A 19,501-nucleotide genomic window follows, 5' to 3' on the forward strand; every position below is an offset into this window, starting at 1 on the left:
TGCTTGAAATGAATATATCCAAATAGGCATTATGAGATATCTATGATCGTAGCAGTTGCGTCGCTCGTGTCGTAGAACCGAGCGCTTAGCGGGCCGCTCGTAGCACTACGGGGAGCGGAGCGGCGGTGCTTCGCTCGGAGCGCGTGAGTCAGCGCTCAAGCCAGACAGCGCGCCGCCCCGCGTGGCCGTCCCTGCACGCTTCACGCACAAATGAAATACCGATATTGTCTTTTGTTAATTACGGTAACAGGTATCTCGAGCCTATATATAATACTTGTATGTCTAGACCCGTGCACTGCTAGTCGTCTGAGTTAAATAAACTTGAAAATAAAAACATTGTAGACAATGTAATTTTTTCCTATGCCAATACCAACTAATTAAATGCGGAAAAAAATGCGAACGGAAAATTGTTTGTTACCTCTTGGCGCGTTATCTACTTAACCAGCGTTATCTTGCTTGTTACGTTAGACTAAGTATTTGTTTTTTTAGGTTTGAAGGGGAACGCGACGTTTACCTAAAAATTTAATACATACTACCTACCTTTCAATTCAGTTTCTTTTATACACACACATGATCATGCCTCTTTCCCGGAGGGGTAAGCAGGTTACTACATGTTTCTTTTTGCCACGATCACTGATACTTTTGCTTCATCTACATTCATCAACTCACATTCTTTGGGTGAAGCAGACTAAACCCTAAATGTCCTGGCATATGACCATACTTCTTTCTTCACTAAGTCCACGTATTATACGTCTGGACAGACGGGTATTTATAATGTCAAACCATATCTGAACGTGTGAGTCAGAGTTCGCGTGTTCAAAGCCCGCCAGACAGCCCTGCCTACACTCCAAGCACTAATTTCCTATTAAATAGATACCACATAGATAGCAGCTTGACTAACTTTAGCTAATACGCAGATATACCTACGTATCTAGCCTAAAGTATTTATACAAATACAGTTTGCTTTTCTGTTGCGTGTGTTTTTTATAGAGTTCCAAATCCCGCAAGAACACTTTATTCAAGTTTCGAGTTTGAATCTACAGGTTAAATTAACACATCAATATTTTGATCACCAAATCAGAACCAAAAAGTGGTTATAATATGAAACAAACTCGCGAATGATTTAAAAAATCATTCTCGAAAATCCATTGTGATTGGGTTACATTCAGACAAAGCTAACGGCGACCAAAGTATCTAAATAGTCAGCCATTGGACAAAGTTGACTAATGAGCCGTACTTCAAAGAGGTGGTCGTCGATACGGACGACCAAGAAAACCGTGACAAAAATAAAAGCTGAACGAATGCAGTGGCGAGGATGTCGGTAATTTATGAATTTGTCAGGACAAACTGAACATCAGCGGCGGCGGCGGCGTAAATAAAGCCGGGGCGCGGATAAATTTGTGTCAGATCAAATGAGGCGCGCGCCGCGATTTGTTGTACTTATTGCTTGCGCTGCCGCGAGCTGAGTGAAGCCGGGAACCCCTTCCACTAAAACCAAACAATACTATGTTTACGTAGGGACTCGTCTTTCACTTCGTGTTTGGATAATATTTATCTGAGCAACTTTAAAACAACTGCAGCGAATGATTGAAGAGGAAACAGGCTCAATCAGGCATGAAGTGTGTAATTTATGTATTTCGTTAGATAGGTATGCAAATTATCAACATCATATCAAGCAAACAACATAATTTTACATTAAATATGTTCCAACCTTGTAGTTGGGAAAATATAGTATACCTATTCATTCTTCGACTTCCTCAATTCTGCTGAGTGCACCCCGATAGAGTGCATATTCACAGATGAACAAGGCAAAGAGCCGGCCTCATTCAAGTGCCTTGTAGGTATTTAAATGGTTATTTACAGGCATGTTACACTGTTCTTCTATTTAACATGGGAAGTAATAAAGATTCGTTCGATGCGATCACACGCCAGAAAAGACGTGTCGGAATCTTGCAAACGAAAAAAGAAACTTGTAACGCAGAGAACTGAATCATGAAACCAGAAGAAATGAATAATGCAAACCAATATCCTACAATTAGAAAGGTACCTACATATAATTTAGTTTTTATATTAAACTAGTTGTTGCCCGCAATGCGCAGACAAAATTTTTTGTACTGTTTTATTATATGCTTTGATTGATATTTTAAAAATCGGCCAAGTTTACGTAGTAGCCTACGTCACACGTCACAACAATAAAAAATTTAATCACGCGAAGCTTTCAGTTAAAAAAAAACAGAGAAAACCCTAAATCGCGCAAGTAAAGATTTCACGGATTGGAGCATAAATACTACCTCCGACACAACATCGTTGGAGCCGCGGTTCCCCAGGCATAACACAGTGGAAGATTTTCCCTTTGGTGGCGGTCGAGCCGAATTATCGTTCCCGCTACAGTTTCATACCATCATCACGTTTGTTATTTCAATATTTATCTTTCATATTCACGTTTTCACCTGTTTATTAAAAATGCTTAAATTGTTGCCCATTAATAAAAACTTTTTTGTTATTAATTATTTATTTAGGTACAAAACCCTAAAAATTTACAACCGGCGCGCGGTATGACTGGTTTGAAAACAAATCAGGCAATTCAGGCTTCAGGCAGGCAGTCGTTTCAAAATCTTCGAAAAATCTATCAAAGGAATGGCTCTTGTTACTTAAACAGATTTAAACTTAATGTCTGTAGTATTAATAGGATACAAGATTATTCTGTTTCGTAAAGTGTGAGCGTGTCTGGACTTAAGAGACCAACAACATTTACTTATTTCAGCTATTATTCAAAACGGAACTACTTATTGTAGTTAAACGTAAACTACCTATGTATGAAGCTTATATATACGGTTATATAGGTAACGTGAAACGGTATCCACTTCAGAGCAAGTTCTGAGTTCGGTTCCATCAACTTTCGCCAAAGAAGCCCTTCACGTCAAACTTGGCTGGCGGTGATCTTGTAGGTTTTCACTGAAATTTCCGCTTTTCAAATTGTAATACGCTTTTGAATACAAGTTATACCTTAAGGCAGGCAGGATAAGTTTCCCCGAATGGACCTTAATACTTGGAATTATATTCGATTTTTTTAAGAAAAAATGTTTCTTTATGTGGAGATACCTATGTGGAGGAAGATAAGGACAAAATAATGCATAAAAAATTTTGGAATGACTAACATACATACATACATACATATAATCATGTCTATATCCCTTGCGGGGTAGACAGAGCCTACAGTCTTGTAAAGACTGATAGGCTACGTTCAGCCATTTGGCTTTAAGATAGGATTGAGATTCAAATAGTGACAGGTTGCTAACCCATCGCCTAAAAGAACCCCAAGTTTATAAGCCTACCCCTTAGTCGCCTTTTACGACATCCATGGGAAAGGGATGGAGTGGTCCTATTCTTTTTTGTATTGATAACTTTATAAGAATATTACTATATTCTGTTATATAGAAAAGAAAATAGGTCCTTTGATCTCAGGAAAACATAAAACCTAAAGAACGTATGTTGAACACAGTACTATAAAATAAATCTGGCAAAGTGGCTCGTATTTCACCTTCGTTCGCAGGCATATCACGAGCGGCCACGTACAGCGGAAGGGGGATTTCAATAAAAATCACAATCGTAAAAACTAAGACGGCGACCATATAAAAATACCTAAGAAAGCATTAAGAGCCGTCCCCTAATAATAGGACCCGCCAGATGCACAGGACGGCCGCCTGGAAAAGTCACGGTGGGAACTCGAGCGAGCCAAATTATTTTTTCGGTCTGCCACACACGGCCCTTGCTAACTCAGCGAAAGCTCCCAGCTCCTCGCAGGGATCACTTACGCAACGAAATTTTACCGCCCTAATGATAGGTGGACATTGAAGAAACGCAACTTCTTACACGTTTAGTGTCTAAGTACTAACTGGACAATGTACCTCGATACTTCTATGTCGCACTTACAACAGGTATACCCACACGTTCGCGATAACCAAATTTTTTTTAAGATGTGGCTTGTTTTTTGTGGACATTATTACACTTTATGAAGACTGCCTATTTTTTTACTTAATTTGATATTAATTAACAAATTATTATATATAGCTATACCTATATACATATGTAATAATATAAATATATATTAAAGTCAATACACACACCAAGTACGTTTATTTCTCTTCTTTGTGCAACGAGGACGCAACTAATTTCGTACCTTTTAATTTATTTGCGAGTTTTCCTGTATACCCTAGACCTAACTCGAGATAAAATACCTGTGAATAAATGACCAAAATTTGTTTTTCTGGAAAATTCAGGTACTTATACTTATTTGTCAGAAAATTTCACTCAATATTTACGTCATTAATTTTTTTCTGACGACGTTGTACTAAACATTTTATCTCATAGTAATCACAACTACATCATTGTATAAGATAAAATCAAATAAAACTTATAAACTTACCTAAAGATTTGCAAAGTTTAGTAATCCTTGTGGGTGGAAGCGGCAGGGCAGGGGACGGCTATAACCGTATGAAATTATAAAAACAGGTGGCTGATTCCCACGTCAGAAGCGGGTCGGCTTCACGCCTGCGTTACTTATGAAAAACCTCCGTTCTGTTGTCTCCGTGATCTATCTATGTCTATGAAAAGGAATGTAATAAAAATCAGAGGTTTGCGTTCAACAGTCCAGGTCCTTATTTGCAAAAAGAAATATTTACACTAGTAAACGAGACAGTTAGATGTTCAAAATTTATAATAAACTATATACATACATATATATAAAACTGGCTGACTTGGATAAGAAAGGAAAGAAGTACTGAGAAGGAACAACACAGCCACGCGCTTCTTCAGTTTAAAGGGGCGTAAAACTAAAAACAATAATTAAAAAAAAAATCTGCAAATAGCGAATACAAGTTTACATTGTAGGTACAGTTAACAGCCGAGAAACATAACCTGATCACACAAAATCATAGTGGGGTCAGGTTTCTTTGCCGTTGACTGTAGTACATTTTGGAACTTTTTTAAGTTACACGTGGGACATTACCTGGAATAAAATAATTTAACAATAATAAATTTATACGAGTTGAATTTTGCTTTGTAAGAAAATTTATTGTATTAATTTTATAATTAGGTACATTATGTATATTATTTCTGTTTTTCAACTTATTTCTAAATTTAACATTTGAAAATATAAATTTGATATTAAAAAAAAAATATTGTAGAATACCCATCGACAGGAGATAAGGACCCTTACTGTCGGTGGTCAGGGTTCAGGAGAAGAGAATGAAATTAGACTGTCTCTTATATTTTTTTAAACTAATTTCTTTGATTATTAATTTACTAAACTATATTTTTTTATTGTTGTCTATTTTTTGTTGATTGTTTTGAAGGTTTAATTTTAGTACATTAAAATAGGAGATGATAAGACTGATTATGATACCGTGAAAGTAGTTTCTAAATCATTATTCTATTTCATTTATATTATCTTGTTTATTTATTATACAGAGACTTTGCTTTGAAGCAGTGAACAAATCTGATTTACTTAAAGCAAACTGAATAATTATTGAAATATTTATTTCGATACTATTTTAGAACAACTGACGAACAAAACATATGAACAGTTTGTTTTATTGTCTATTTATATTCTATCTACATATTTTTTCCTATTATATTACACTCTTATTCTGTTACACATATAGGTATATTATAAATAAATTTTGAATCCTTCCGCTTGTTTTATTTAACATTCACAAGTGTTACTGATCGGGAATACAAAGTGCCACTGTGTAACAGTGTTACTCATTGGGAAAACGATATTTGCAATGTGTACCACTGCTACATGACGGGAATTTTTTCCCATTGAGTAACAGTGTTACAGATCGGGGTGTGACTGGATGGAAACAAACCGTTCTAGGTTCCTGATGGTATTTCTCTATATAATATTAATACAGATTATGAAATATTTGCTGTCAACTGTGCTTTGGAGCTCCACTGCCGTGAGAATTTCGGGATATAAAGTATTTTGTTAATCCAAATTATATGCTATGTAATGCCAAATTTCGTTAAAATATGTTTTGTGAATTTTACGTTAATTTAATAACCTTAACCTTCTAATTTCCAATAACTCGCAAACGGAGTTGCGGGCAACAACTAATGCATATTTGTCATTGCCAATGTGAAAGTTATAAAATCCATTACCTAGGGTAGAGAATTAAAGTCAATCTAAAGAAAATGAATTTTTAGAAAGATACGAAAGCTATAAGAACGATTTATTTAACAAGAGATATACCAATATAGACGTCGTCGGCTTGCATCGCACAATCACAGGCACAATTTCGGCTCGCGTTGCATCGTAATGATGAAATTACGATTGTCGGAATCGCTTTGGTCCCGGAGTCCCGGCTCGTATTCCAAATATTTCCGGGTGTAATCTCGGGAGGGTATAATTGCTGGTTGTAGCCGAACAACGCTGCTCATTAGTGCAATGTTCAATTAGGGAACGCCAGTGGACGCGTGTGAGGGCGAGCCGTGCGATGTTATGCTGGGCGACCACTAACTGTAGCTTAACTGCTAACATAACTTTTGAGTAGTTACAGCAAGCGCAGATGTATGAAAAGGATTGAGATAAATAAAGCAATTATTAAAAAAAACATATGCAACTTAAATGACCCTCTCATTTAAGTTGCATAATATGTTTTTTTTACCTCTTGATTTTTCGTTATTACTATTGCATAGCAGCATGATGGTATATTTTTGTATCGGTGTTTTTACTTAGTTTTAACAACAACAAAACATTGGTGAAATAATCGTAATAAAAACAAAAAATGCGTGGGATGTAAGGAATAGATTACGCAAAGGAGCGTTTTGCAAACCTCTTGCAAAACGCTCCTTTGCGTTTATGGATACTCGTTTTTGTCATATCACAGTGGCACATAAACAACAACAAATAAAACCAACAAACATTACTGTTAAAAGAGAGAAAAGCAAATCAAAATAATGAATGAGCTTATGTTGGAGTTAGAATTATATATTTTCTGATTGCAGTGTACGCTAGTCCTAATGGGTTAACATCGTACAGATATTTCGGACGATAATTGAGAGTTTGAATGAACGAAATAGCATTGTTTCTGACGCTTTGTGTGAAAACAGTTACATTGAAGTGCTCCCGCCGCCGTACACCGCCCAACCAAGCAATAAAATAATTGCAGCATTGTTAGGCAAATACATTTTATGTGAAAATAAATACTTAATGCAAACACGATTGCCGCTGGTTGTAAAAAAAGCTCCTGAGTACTATTTTACGAGTGGAAAAAGGAGATTTCCCAGATACAAGTACTCTATTGATATCAAGCAGATAGGGTAAGGAACGTGGAATGGTGAGAAAGGAAATTAATACGTTGCAATATTGAAGATTAACTGTTGCCCGCGACTTCGTCTGCGTAGAATTTAGTTAACGTACCTACCTACTCAAAGTCAAAATAAGTGACCCTGTATTGCCCCCTTAGTGGGAGAAATATTTGTTTTACCAACCAGTTTTTAACTTGAACCACGCGAAAATTCTTTTGGGAAAACCGCATTTAATTAGTAGCAGTTTTTGCGTGATGCGATTACAAACAAACAGAAAGATATAAATTAAAATCATTTGTTGCTTATTATAGATTTTTGTCCATTTCTTTCAAGAACAGACATCAGTCAGTTACAATTTTATTTTATGAATTTTATAGAGCAGATTAAGATTACAACACTTTGAAATAAAAGAAACAGCTCTTCCTTCTGCCAACTCTAGAATTCAGGTAAGATAATGTCATAACACGGTCCCTGTAATCTCTTATTAAAAACAATTTAAAAAAAATATTTGGTGTACGTAATGATGCATATTTATTTATCAAGACATAATTCAGTCGGTCTATTTGAATGATTAACCCTAGTCTGTTTTTGAGAATTGAGATTCAGATAGTGATAGGTTGCCAGCTCATCGTCTATTTAAAGAATCCCAAGTTTATAAACCCTATACCTACATTTAAATAAATTAATTAAATCTGAAAATATTCTGATTAAAAAAATTGCATACCTACATCTTCACGCTATTAAAAATGTTTTGACAACTACATTTATCATGTATTTTAATTACAAATGTATGTATTTCATTAAAAATAAATTTAAAAAGGTACTTACAGCCATCTAATCGCCTTTGTTGGAGTAGGCAAAAACACAAAAAATAAAACTAAAAACACAGTAAAACAACGCATCACAATTTAAATTGAAACATGTGTCTATATAACGTAAACATCTAAGTCAATTAAAAAAAAAAAACGTCCAAATAAGTTCGCGAAATATTTGGCGGCAATATTTCAAAAGTGAAACGGGATCGCGCGAGGAGCACTGCGTAATAGAGCGCGGTTCGGGTGCGTCTGCAAGAGAGTGCACAGAGCACGAGCACGGCGCGGCGCGGCCGCCACTAGCGGCCACTGGTCAGCCGGCTGGCAGATACGCGCCGCCGTTTCCAGTGTTCGCCTGGCAAAGAATATTAAATAGGTTGGCACATCAAAATAAAAAGTAGCAGTATGTACTTAGATAAAAAACAAAATGAGATCAGCTATAATTACTATAGTAGGTACAGACAATTGTTGTACAAAAAAATTGAAACTGCTGTCAGAACTTTTTCTGCTCAATTATTTAATTAATAAACACATCTACAGATAATTATTATTTATAAAAACCCTTTGATTGTTGATAGTAGGTCTTTTTTATTTTTTTGGAGACACACATATAATATGCAATTAGGTACTTCTTGCCATGTTTAAGTTTTCTATTTTTTGCACGCATTAACAGCCAGGGAAATGTTGATAACGCCCAGTACTTGCCTTCTGAATTGAAAATGATAAGCTGAATTTCTTCAATAACAAATTAAAGTGTCTCAAAGGAGATATTTCACAGTAGGTAAATGAGTATTAACCCTTCTGTACTCTATGGCAAGGAGCTCGGCGGGCGGGCGGCGGCGGCGGGCGACTCCCCAGCCCACTTATCAATTCAGTCGAGTGGGCATTCATTCATTGTGAAGCATTGTGCCTATTATGCGAGTATTCGGAGCCTATTTACCCGCTCACATGCTAGTACCAGTGATCGAACTATTGAAATTTAATAATGCTACGTTTATATCCTTTATTCATTGCACCATATTGATCACCCTCAAATTGTTATCATAGTCCAAATTCAACCTTTTTATTATTATTAACCCCTTTAATTAGTAAGAACTATTGATAAAAATATTCTATGAATTTAAACCAAATGCACATAAAATTACCTTAATGCCATACTTGGTTAGGAAAGAAATAAGGTTTGGATTTCTAAATTTTAATAATTCAAATAACATCAATAAAACACTATGGTTTATAATAAAATTATATTCATTTTCTAATTACACTTACATACACTTACATTAATAACATTTGATAAAATGCAACAAAAACATATTTTTGCATTTTTAGGGCTACAATGCCATCAACATTGTCAAAAGGGTATGTTAAAACATTTTAACATTACAATGCAAATTCATTAGATATATCGCAGACAAGTGGTTTTCCAAACCGCTATTCACGTGCAGGCGTGGTGTAGCTCAGAAAAATAGCGGCTTTTCAGTCGCCAGTCGTTATGTTGGTCGATTATTCGAACGGCGGTGTTGAAATAAATTGACTAGCTGTCTAATTGAACAGCTATTTTAACCATTGCGACAGATATTAATGTAATAACCTTTAATACATACTACATCTATACAAAATACCAAGCGCCACTGATACCAAGAGGACATTGACACAGTTCTTAATTTTTTAATTCTTAAAAAAGTCTAGAGAGAAGAAGTTTAGAGAAGAGCAATGTATATAAAGTAGGTGGTTTATGTAAAACATTGCTTGATGTATTAAAATACCGGCCATATTGGGCCAGGCGTAATATAATAGGTTTCTTAAGTTTCTAATCACATTAATTTGTTTCAGAAGAATTTTGGTGAAAATCGTATTTGCAACAGCAATGCTACCTGAACTATACCGGGTGACTTTTTAAATACCAGCCAAATTATCTGACATTTTAAAATCTACTTTGCAAAAAAATACATACATTAAACCACGCCTCTTTCCCGGAGGGGTTGGCAGAGACTACATCTTCCCGCTTGCTACGATCCATGCATACTTCTTTCGTTTCATCCACATTCATAACTCATAAGCATAAATCACAAGTAACAAGAAAATACTACGCACAAATACTTATGAATAATGACGTTCGTTCCCTAGATAAAGACAGGAACAATAATGCTGTCTGATCTGATACACACATCGTGTTTTAACTGAACGGGATTATCTGAAACAAGTTTTGGTTTAATATAACGTTGTATCTTTTTAAGTATGTATGTTTGTCTGCGTTTCGCTGAAAATTTTTTGATGCGGTTTTCTGGAAAGTGTTGGTTAAGCTTAGGAGAAGGTTTTAGAAATATAACCGGCTTCAAAAGAGGAGGATTTTTTTTCACAAAAATTATCTCGGTGTATTGTCTCAAGATGGTGGCGGTGAGCGTGGGCGTAGGCGAGGTGCGACAGGTCGCCCAGCTCGGACGTCCAGACGGTGCTGTACAAACGGGTAAAGCAGGAGACCAGTTTATGGTTGTGTCTTCTTCTTGGTGTACTGTTTGAGGATGGTGACGGTGAGCGGGCGCGGTCAGGCGAGGTGCGACAGATCGTCCAGCTCCGGCGGGGGCTGCGGGGCGCCCCCTCGCGCATACACTGGCTTCGCGACCACTGACACCGGCGCCTGCACATAAAATACAGTTTAAGAGTCGTATACTTATTTAAAAATGTGTGTACCTAAATAGCGTAGAGAAATAATGGTTTCACGGCTTAGGTATAAAAGATTAAAATGGAAAAAAGAAATGGAAACGAGTTTAAATGTCAAATCTTTCTGAAAAAGCACGAATTACTTTTTTGATGGACTTTAACACTTAAGATCGAAATAAAATTTGCACCGAAATATAACTAAAATACAAGATTCATTTTCGGCGAAATTTTGCGAGCACCCAATTCTGCAGTGCACGAACAAAGTTCTTATCCCAACTATAAATATATAAATGCGACAGTTAGTTTCTTTGTTTGTTCTCTCTTAGCGCGTTATCTACTAAACCAATCATTTTGAAATTTTGCGAATATACAACTATGACTCTGCAAAAGGACATAGGATACTTTTCATCTCGGTAAAAACTAGTACGGTAGTTCCAGTGGAATTTGCGAAAATCTTGTATTCTTTTGTAGGTGGCGCTAAATTCGTCGCTTTTTGTACGTGTGTGGATAGTGGATACCAATCCAATATAAAAAAACACTATACTATATAATCAAAACCAAATAAATTATTTTCCTGCCTCACCTGACTGACGAGTCCGGCAGTGGGCTGCGATGTCTGCTGGTGGGGCGGCACCCCCACCACTACCACCTTCTGGGGCGCCGCGTGCGCGGGCCCGCTCGTCACCACCACCGACTACACAGATACATGCCATGCACCAATCGATACCCACCAAGCGATATCGGTTAGCGACAGTATCAAATCAATCAATGCCCTGCCTATGTATGTAAAACATAATGGTTTCTCTCCGTAATTAGAGTAACCGACTGATTGGTAAAAGTTGAAACTACTGATAGTACGAATACGTTAAACGATGATTAACCGAGCTTCCTTTGAAAAGAGTAAAAAAGGATTTTCGTATGAAAATAGAACTGGGTTATGGATTTGTTTTGAATGCCGTTTGGTTCTGTCTTGTTGAAAGATTTTTATAAACAAATTTAAGTAAGTAGTAATCGTAGCAAAACTATAGTAATCGCGTACAAAATAAATCCATTGAAATAGAAGGTTCTTATTGCTAGATGAATTATAAATGATACCTACTTTGCCCTTCTCTCCACATGCCAGCTTAGAAAAGGGATACAATTATAATTCAGTTATAATGTCATACCTCCGATATCTAAATTTATTTTCTAACTACCACAATAGTTAAATAAAATCACTTCATCATTTTTAAGACTACTTATTAATACGACACATACTAATGTGTCTATAATTCAATATGCGCATTATTTACATACATATCGTTCTGCACCTATTATTAAGGAAGAAACTGTTTGCATAAACTTTTTCATGCCTCTGAAAGTTTTCTAACTATAAGATGGCTGCATTCACATATGGCACTCCACACACGCACCTCCGTTGTTCTATCTATATACATATAAGAGAAGGAACTTACATTTTGACTGCGCACGATCGTTGGCTGAGAGGTATGCACCACTATATGACCTGCGCCGCTCGCAGGTTGTACCTGAGTCAAAGTCGAATAAGTCACTATAGTTTAAGAGCTCATGTAACTGTCGAGACGAGAAGGTATGAAAAGGGCGAAAGATAAAGTCATTTGTAAAGGGCAAATCCATAATCAAGGGTACAATGTAAACTGTCTGATAAGTACGCATGTTCTGTTGACTGCTATGCAACTTCGAGTTGTAAGTTATGTTACTAAAAATGTTACCAATAACTAGCTAATGAAAAAAAATTTAGAAATGAAAAAATTAATTCAATATAAATTCCAATTAATTTTTTTTTATTCATTATAATGGGACAATGGGACTTAATAATTGTCATATCTTTTGGTTTCACAACATTGGTTGACATCGAATATATTACTTAAAACTTAGTTTTGTCAGTGCAGAAGAAGCGATAACAGACTGTACTGTGCGTCTGGAATGTCAAATTTCATTAAATTGATGTAAAGCGTGAACCGAATTTTGGTTTGAATCTACTACAAATCTTTACGAGGTTCCTGCACCAAGCTCAACAGATTCCTGCACCAAGATCACAGATGACTATCTGAATGACATTCATCTGAATGAGGTAGTCATCTGTCCTATAAAAAACCTTCTCACAAAGAAAAATAATGAGAAATAGATGACCCACCTGCGGCGGTTTCTGTTGCGATACGATGACAAACTTCTGCGGAGGTGGCGTGGCGGGCGCGGGAGACTGCGGAGTGGGGGACGCGCTTATCACAACGTTACGGGTAGATATTGGTTCTGCAAACATTATTATACTGTTAACAAAGCTCATATGTAAGCCTTAAGGTGCTGTTTCAACGTTGAAAATAAATTTGTAGGTAAAGAATCACCAAATTTTACTTACGCAGGCATGGCACTTGAAGCTAGAACCTTTCCTTTTAAATTTCGAACAAAATATACCAACTAGCTGAAAAGTCACTAAACTTGATTCTTAGTAGAGAGCGATGGTTCGGGCTCATGCGGAATAAGTGCACATGCACAACCGCCACCGCCCCGCTCAACGCGACATTCGCAATCTGCTGCATACTCGGCCCGAAGTAGTTATAGTCCCTGATCTGAGTTTCATAAAACGTAATCTCCGCGGCATGGTAGAGTCCCGGATGATCGAACATTTTTAGTTTTTAATTTTCTAATAGAAATTAGTAGCTTACGAAGATTATCACTGCCCTCTACTCTTGGTCGCACTACGGCGCATTAGGCTCGAGAGATTTCTTTTAAATTTAGAACATAACTTTGTTGAAACATCACTGACCTTGAGTCTTGCTAGATAGCGAGGGCTCGGGCGCTAGCGACGGCGCGTGCGGCACTAGCGGCGGCGTGCACGTGACCACCGCCACCGCTCCGCTCGCCGCGCCGCTCACAGGAGACGATCGTAGCTTGCTCACCATCTGCTGAAGACTCGGACCCAGGTAGCCGTAGTCACGTCTGCAATCACATGCTGCGTTAGTAAGAATGAAAAAATCTGCATGTGTCTGTGACTTTTTGCCGCAAAAATTAATAATCTACCATATCCCAACACATGCACATGCAAGAACCTTGAGCAGCTGGTGCTTGAAGTTGCAGTCAGTGTATAGCGACAGTGTGAACACCTGCATAGTGTATAGCGGCACGAGACTCACTTGTAGTCGTCGGGGTTGTCGGGCGGCGGACGTAACTGCCGCACGACGGGCGCCAGCACCTTGAGCAGCTGGTGCTTGAGGTTGCAGTCAGTGTATAGCGACAGTGTGAACACCTGCATAGTGTATAGCGGCACGAGACTCACTTGTAGTCGTCGGGGTTGTCGGGCGGCGGACGTAACTGCCGCACGACGGGCGCCAGCACCTTGAGCAGCTGGTGCTTGAGGTTGCTGGCGGCGAGGCGGTCGGCGCCGGCCAGCCCGGTCAGTGCGCCCTCCACGCGCTCGCCCAGCCATCGCACCCGCGGAAGTATGAACACCTGCATACCGACACTTATATGCTTAGTGGCAATTCGGTAATTAGGTACTTAATGATAATAGTCGAAACATCTTAATCAACTTATTTTTTAAAATCACATTAAAACATAGAGCTTTAGATTAAATAAATTTAATATTGTTTGTAGTATAAATTAAAAAAGCATTAAATTAAAGTAAAATATCCAATTAGGTACTTCTATGCATGCTTTGTTTGTGAAATAACATACTGAGTTAGTGATAAAACTTGCTATTTATTATGAAGTTGATAATCTATATCTATACTAATATTATAAAGCTGAAGAGTTTGTTTTGTTTGTTTGTTTGTTTAAACGCGCTAATCTCAGAAACTACTGAACCGATTTGAATAATTCTTTCACTGTTAGATAGTCTATTTATCGAGGAAGGCTATAGGCTACATTTTATCCCGGATTTCCTACGGGAAACGTCAACAATGCAGGTGAAAGGTGAATGAGTCGGCCATCTGCGAGCTTTCCACGCGAACGCTGCGCAAACCAACAAAGATATAGTAAAACAATGTACTAAAGATATGAAGTACTCAATTTTTGCCACAAAAAAGTCTGCGAGAGCATATATCTATCTCTTAAGGTTTACTTACAATAACCACTTTTATGTTCATTTTTTAAGATTATTTTTTCATTATAAACATAAGTTATTTTGAAACCAATTTTCTTTAATTCAGTATTAATCCCTATCCAAATAAATATGTTTATTACTTTCGGCTTTTCATGTAGACTAAAATTGCCATTTACAGTATATAAATCAGACGAATAGGTTTTGAGATATAGTCGTTATAAGCAATTTGCAGCGAAACATTTAATACGACGAACGCCTGACCGCCTGACTAGGACTAGGAAATAGCCGAGGAGGATGTTTGCAAAAATAAATATGATGCCCAAAATAACTTTTCCACGCGGACGAAGTCGCGGGCACAGCTAGTAAATATTATAAAGCTAAAGAGTTTGTTTGTTTGTTTGAACGCGCTAATCTCAGGAACTTCTGGTTCGAATTGAAAAATTCTTGTTGAGTTGAATAGACCATTTATCGAGGAAGGCTTTAGGCTATATAAGGTCACGCTGCAACTATAAGGAGCAAAGAAATAATAGAAAATGTGAAAAAAAAAGGGGAACTTTACTTAGGGGAATAAAACCTTTCTACCTTAATCACTTCAGGACCGAGCTCCGCCAATCCCTGCACTGCTCCATACAGTGAGGCCAACGGTGTCTTCTCAGACTCCTTCATTGTAGTCACCATGGACGGCCCGCTCTCGTTGTTTGTTTGAGACGGACATTGCAGAGCCTTGGCGAATAACCTATAACATATCGACTTCCATAGTGTATACTCGTATCAATTTAAATATAGAATGTTTCGTCAACTAACACTAGGTACTATAAAAGAAGAGCTTGGCTAAATGGAACTGTCAATGAGAGCGCTTGTTCTGTATTTAATATAGCCACGCCAAACTGTTATGTCATATTGAGTGAACAATTTGTTTGATTATAGTGCCCTACTGGTTAGAAACTGAGTTGGAATTTTTATTTCAAAATGAAAATTAAATCCGGATGCGTTCAGGATAACTTAGGGCGACCAGTCGCGCAAGGCGTAACGTAGACCTAAAGGTTGGTAGAGCTGTGGAAAGTGGTGGAATTAGTGCACAACTGTGAAATATTTATAAACCGACTGCATAGCATTGTTATTTTATTTTAGTAATTATTGCCAGCTCAATATTCAATTATTTTTTTAAGCCTAAATATGGCGAGGTAAACTTTATATCTGGACAAGCTTAAAAAAAATTATTAATAATTTTTAATTAACTTATTTTGTAAAATTATTAATAATTTTTTATACAACTTGGGGCGAAAATACATTTTTTTTACGTATGTTTGTTGGCAACGCGATAACTTTGAACCGTTTTTGTAAAGAATTTAATTTCGTGGGCATCAAAATTGGTTAAGTAACTTTTGAGATATGAATATTGTGTAAAAATTAAAAGTGTTGAATTAAATGTTCACGGCGAAATATCCAGGCATTTGAAAATCTACACAGTCTAAAAACTTAAATAAATTCCATACCTAGTGACCCTAGTTTGCAGATTGTTGGTGGAGGTGTTGAACGTCTTGCAGATCTGCGACATAAGCCTCGAGGCGAAGTCTCGCAGCGCCCAGTGGTTGTCCACATCTGGTCGCAGGCACAGTTGGCGAGCCACGATGCAAGTCGACACTGATGGAATTAGCTCATGCAGCTGAAAATAATGTTATTTTAATAGAGGGGTACTAACAAGATGGATGCAATGTAAAGATAACAAGTCTGTTTATGTTCATTTCTAAAATGTTTAGTTTTAATGGTGTCTGATTTACGGGTGCTAAACTTGGGCCCTATCCAAAAACAACAGAGACAAACTGCTAACTTGGGAAAAAGCAATGGAAATGAGTATGTTTGGGGTGAAGATCAAAAGACTTTAATGGCGATGGGCAGGTCATACATCAAAGGTAAGGGAAAAATGGAGCATTATCACTCAGTGCTATCCTAGAGAAGGCATAAGGCAGATAGGAAGGCCACTGGAGCAATAAGATGATGACATAAGATTGTTGGTAGAATGCAATGTAGAGTGGCAGATGAAAGACAGGAATGAAAAAGATTTAAGGAGGCCTTTACCGACTGGCAAACATATTATCAGAAGAATTCATGTATAATACAAATCATAGAATGAAGTTTTAAGAATGGTAATGATAATCTGAATAAAGGGGTATTTGTTAATTGTTAGCCAATGGCCTATCAGTCTTTTCAAGACTGTGACCATGGAAAACTACAACTCGTGTGGCCCGACATGGACTTGAGCGGTTTCTGTATTCTCATTTACTTGTTTGTCCCTAGCGTTAAAGCTAAGAACTGATGTGTTAATATAAATGAAAGAAACTTTATAATATACTCACATATTTTTCCAAATAAAGTGATTGATTGTCAAGTAAGGCCTTTACCATTCTCATCAGGTAAATAAGCAGGGCCAGGTTATTCTGAACAACATTAACTTTCACACCCTCAGATATAAATGTGCACATTCTAGGCAGCATCTCGTGGAGACCAGGGTCACATGCCAGTGATTGAAGAGCTTCCTGTATATAAAATATAGTCAATAGTCAAATCAGTGATCATACAGAAAGTCATGGGAACATAGGACAATAAGATACATATTTTAAATTTAATCTACATGTGAAATATTATTATTCTGTTGGTGATTAATTCATAGATTAAATACTATATACTAAAATTTATATCAAACTCTTACCGCTCTTCGGCCCTCATCACTGCCTACACATGCTTCTGTGATCTCCTTATAATAAAGCTGTTGCTCCACACTGAGCTCATGAGTGGCAAGTTGTTTAACATGTACTGATTCTGATGCCTTCAACCTTGCGGCTTTTCCACACATTGGTTTACCTAAGGATATTAATATATTTTATTTTAATTCATTTATTTATTTCTAAAGCAACTCCTACATTGCTAAGGCAAGTGGGCCTTATAGAAAAGACATATAAAGGGTCACACCAGCAGCGCTCATAGCTTGGCACACGCAACATTGTTTTTATCACACAAAAAACGATTGCTTTCCGTTCCACGTCATAATAAGAAAATGAAACATAATATTTTTTTTGTCTAAGTGTATGAAAAAGTTTTTTTTCAAAATTCTAGCCAAACTAAAATTGGTTTCCCAGGAGTAGTTGTGGGTGTACTTGATGAATCAGTAGTAATAAATTACCAACTAGCAGTCTGATCTCTTTGTTACTTGTCATACATACTATAATCTAGATACACTGACATTTAACTTCATTCAGATTGACTTCAGATCATTATAAAATAATACATACCTGCGGTATCCTTATTAGTTGGTTTACTCAATTTACTAATTGGATCAACAGACTCTAGTTTCTGTATCTCTTTAGACATTGGTGGCGGGTTCTCAGGGACTGTGGGTTGTACCCCATCAACACTTAACCAATGAGCTCGTACAGACACATCCAAAGGTATCTTTGGTGGAGTAGCAGATAATATTTCAGACAAATCAATTTCTTTTTCTTCAATGAAATGCAATTCTCGCCCACCACCAGATGCAAAGCGAAATGGCAATGAATCAGGTTGCAGGAAACCATACTGTGGCTGAAATTATAAATATACAAAAATAAAACGTTTAAAGTACTCTGACCACATTTGCTTTTGATGTACAAAAGAAACAACATACACTCGTAAATATCTATTACCTCAATGTTCTTAATTTTCAGGGTGTGATCAATATCGGTTATCGACAACTTTTGCCTCTTGGCATGATGCATAAACTTTAAGGAGTCCTGTAATATCACTTTCAAGCGGTACGAAATATCGTCAGCCAACTCTTTAGCAGCATCGTCTCCCAAGCTGGCGATGCCAACGCTCTCAGCTATCACTTTCATAGAATCAATGGATAATGACGAACCATACATACACTCTGGGTCCCCCATTTTAGAATTACAAAAGAAACTACTATGTAGCTAATAAAATTAGTTTTAATTTTTAAGCATCGTTTAGTTCACTAACGGTATAATTTGTCACAAAACTCAGTACTACTAATTTTGTTTCTTCGTCTCGCTTCTCGTCACAGATCAGAGATAGTAGTATAACAAAGTCACAAACTAAATAGAGATATTAAATATGTTGATATATAAGAGCTTCCCAATTATTTTTAATTATTATTATATCGCTAATAGCGATATTGCGTTATTACGAAGGGCGAGTGTTAGGTCTATCAAAAGTCAAAATATTGACAACCACGGCTACAGAGAATGATAACTGTCAATGTCTTGGCCATCAATTGACCATGGCCATAAGGGCCATATGGCCAAATACAAATACTTTATTTGCTATAAATGCGGTACAATTATAGGTGTTACAATTTCGTGCATTTAACCAGTAATGGCATGCAAAAATACAGAAAATTTAAATTAAAATAATATCATATTAAATGTTCTTGTCAAAAATTATTTTTTATCGAAATATTCGTCAACAGTATAAAACGATTTTTCGATAAGCCACAGTTTTAATTTAGTTTCAAAGGCATTCAGAGATGGCGACTTTATATCCTCATTGAGGCCGTTGTATATTTTGACAGCCATTTGATAGCTATTTCTGCTTTTTACTTTTTTGGTTGAGATGTGTAGATTTAGTCTATTAGGATGTCTACAGCTATATTTGCTAGTTTCAC

The 19,501-nt window shown here is 36.9% G+C and overlaps 2 protein-coding genes across 2 annotated transcripts in view; both read right to left on the reverse strand.

Moving 5' to 3' along the window:
- LOC106136904 (protein Wnt-11b-2-like) overlaps positions 1-8,213 on the reverse strand; it is a 34,327-nt gene extending 26,114 nt beyond the window's left edge. The window contains exon 1 of the mRNA XM_013337572.2: positions 8,140-8,213. Coding sequence (XP_013193026.2) covers positions 8,140-8,213 — 74 coding nt within the window. The remainder of the gene's footprint in view (positions 1-8,139) is intronic.
- Positions 8,214-9,361: 1,148 nt separating this feature from the next.
- On the reverse strand, positions 9,362-19,062 carry LOC106137007 (transcription initiation factor TFIID subunit 6). The gene is made up of 12 exons (XM_013337736.2): positions 18,525-19,062; positions 18,135-18,423; positions 17,555-17,706; positions 17,202-17,381; positions 16,341-16,510; positions 15,427-15,580; positions 14,080-14,252; positions 13,570-13,742; positions 12,940-13,055; positions 12,239-12,310; positions 11,368-11,478; positions 9,362-10,761 (listed from the first exon to the last, which is right to left on the reverse strand). The coding sequence occupies exons 1-12, from the start codon at positions 18,759-18,761 to the stop codon at positions 10,669-10,671; spliced, it is 1,920 nt and encodes a 639-aa protein (XP_013193190.1). The 5' UTR covers positions 18,762-19,062; the 3' UTR covers positions 9,362-10,668.
- Positions 19,063-19,501: the final 439 nt, after the last annotated feature.

The sequence above is a fragment of the Amyelois transitella genome, chromosome 4 (genome assembly GCF_032362555.1).
Source record: "Amyelois transitella isolate CPQ chromosome 4, ilAmyTran1.1, whole genome shotgun sequence".
Taxonomy (NCBI): domain Eukaryota; kingdom Metazoa; phylum Arthropoda; class Insecta; order Lepidoptera; family Pyralidae; genus Amyelois; species Amyelois transitella.

Excerpts from the sequence above, each read along its gene's own strand:
- LOC106137007 (XM_013337736.2), bottom strand. The coding sequence starts at position 18,761 with ATGGGGGACCCAGAGTGTATGTATGGTTCGTCATTATCCATTGATTCT. Across the intron at positions 14,253-15,426 it reads TCGGTCCTGAAGTGATTAAG|GTGTTCATACTTCCGCGGGT; the intron begins GTAGAAAGGTTT and ends GTCGGTATGCAG. Across the intron at positions 13,743-14,079 it reads GACAACCCCGACGACTACAA|ACGTGACTACGGCTACCTGG; the intron begins GTGAGTCTCGTG and ends ATGTGATTGCAG.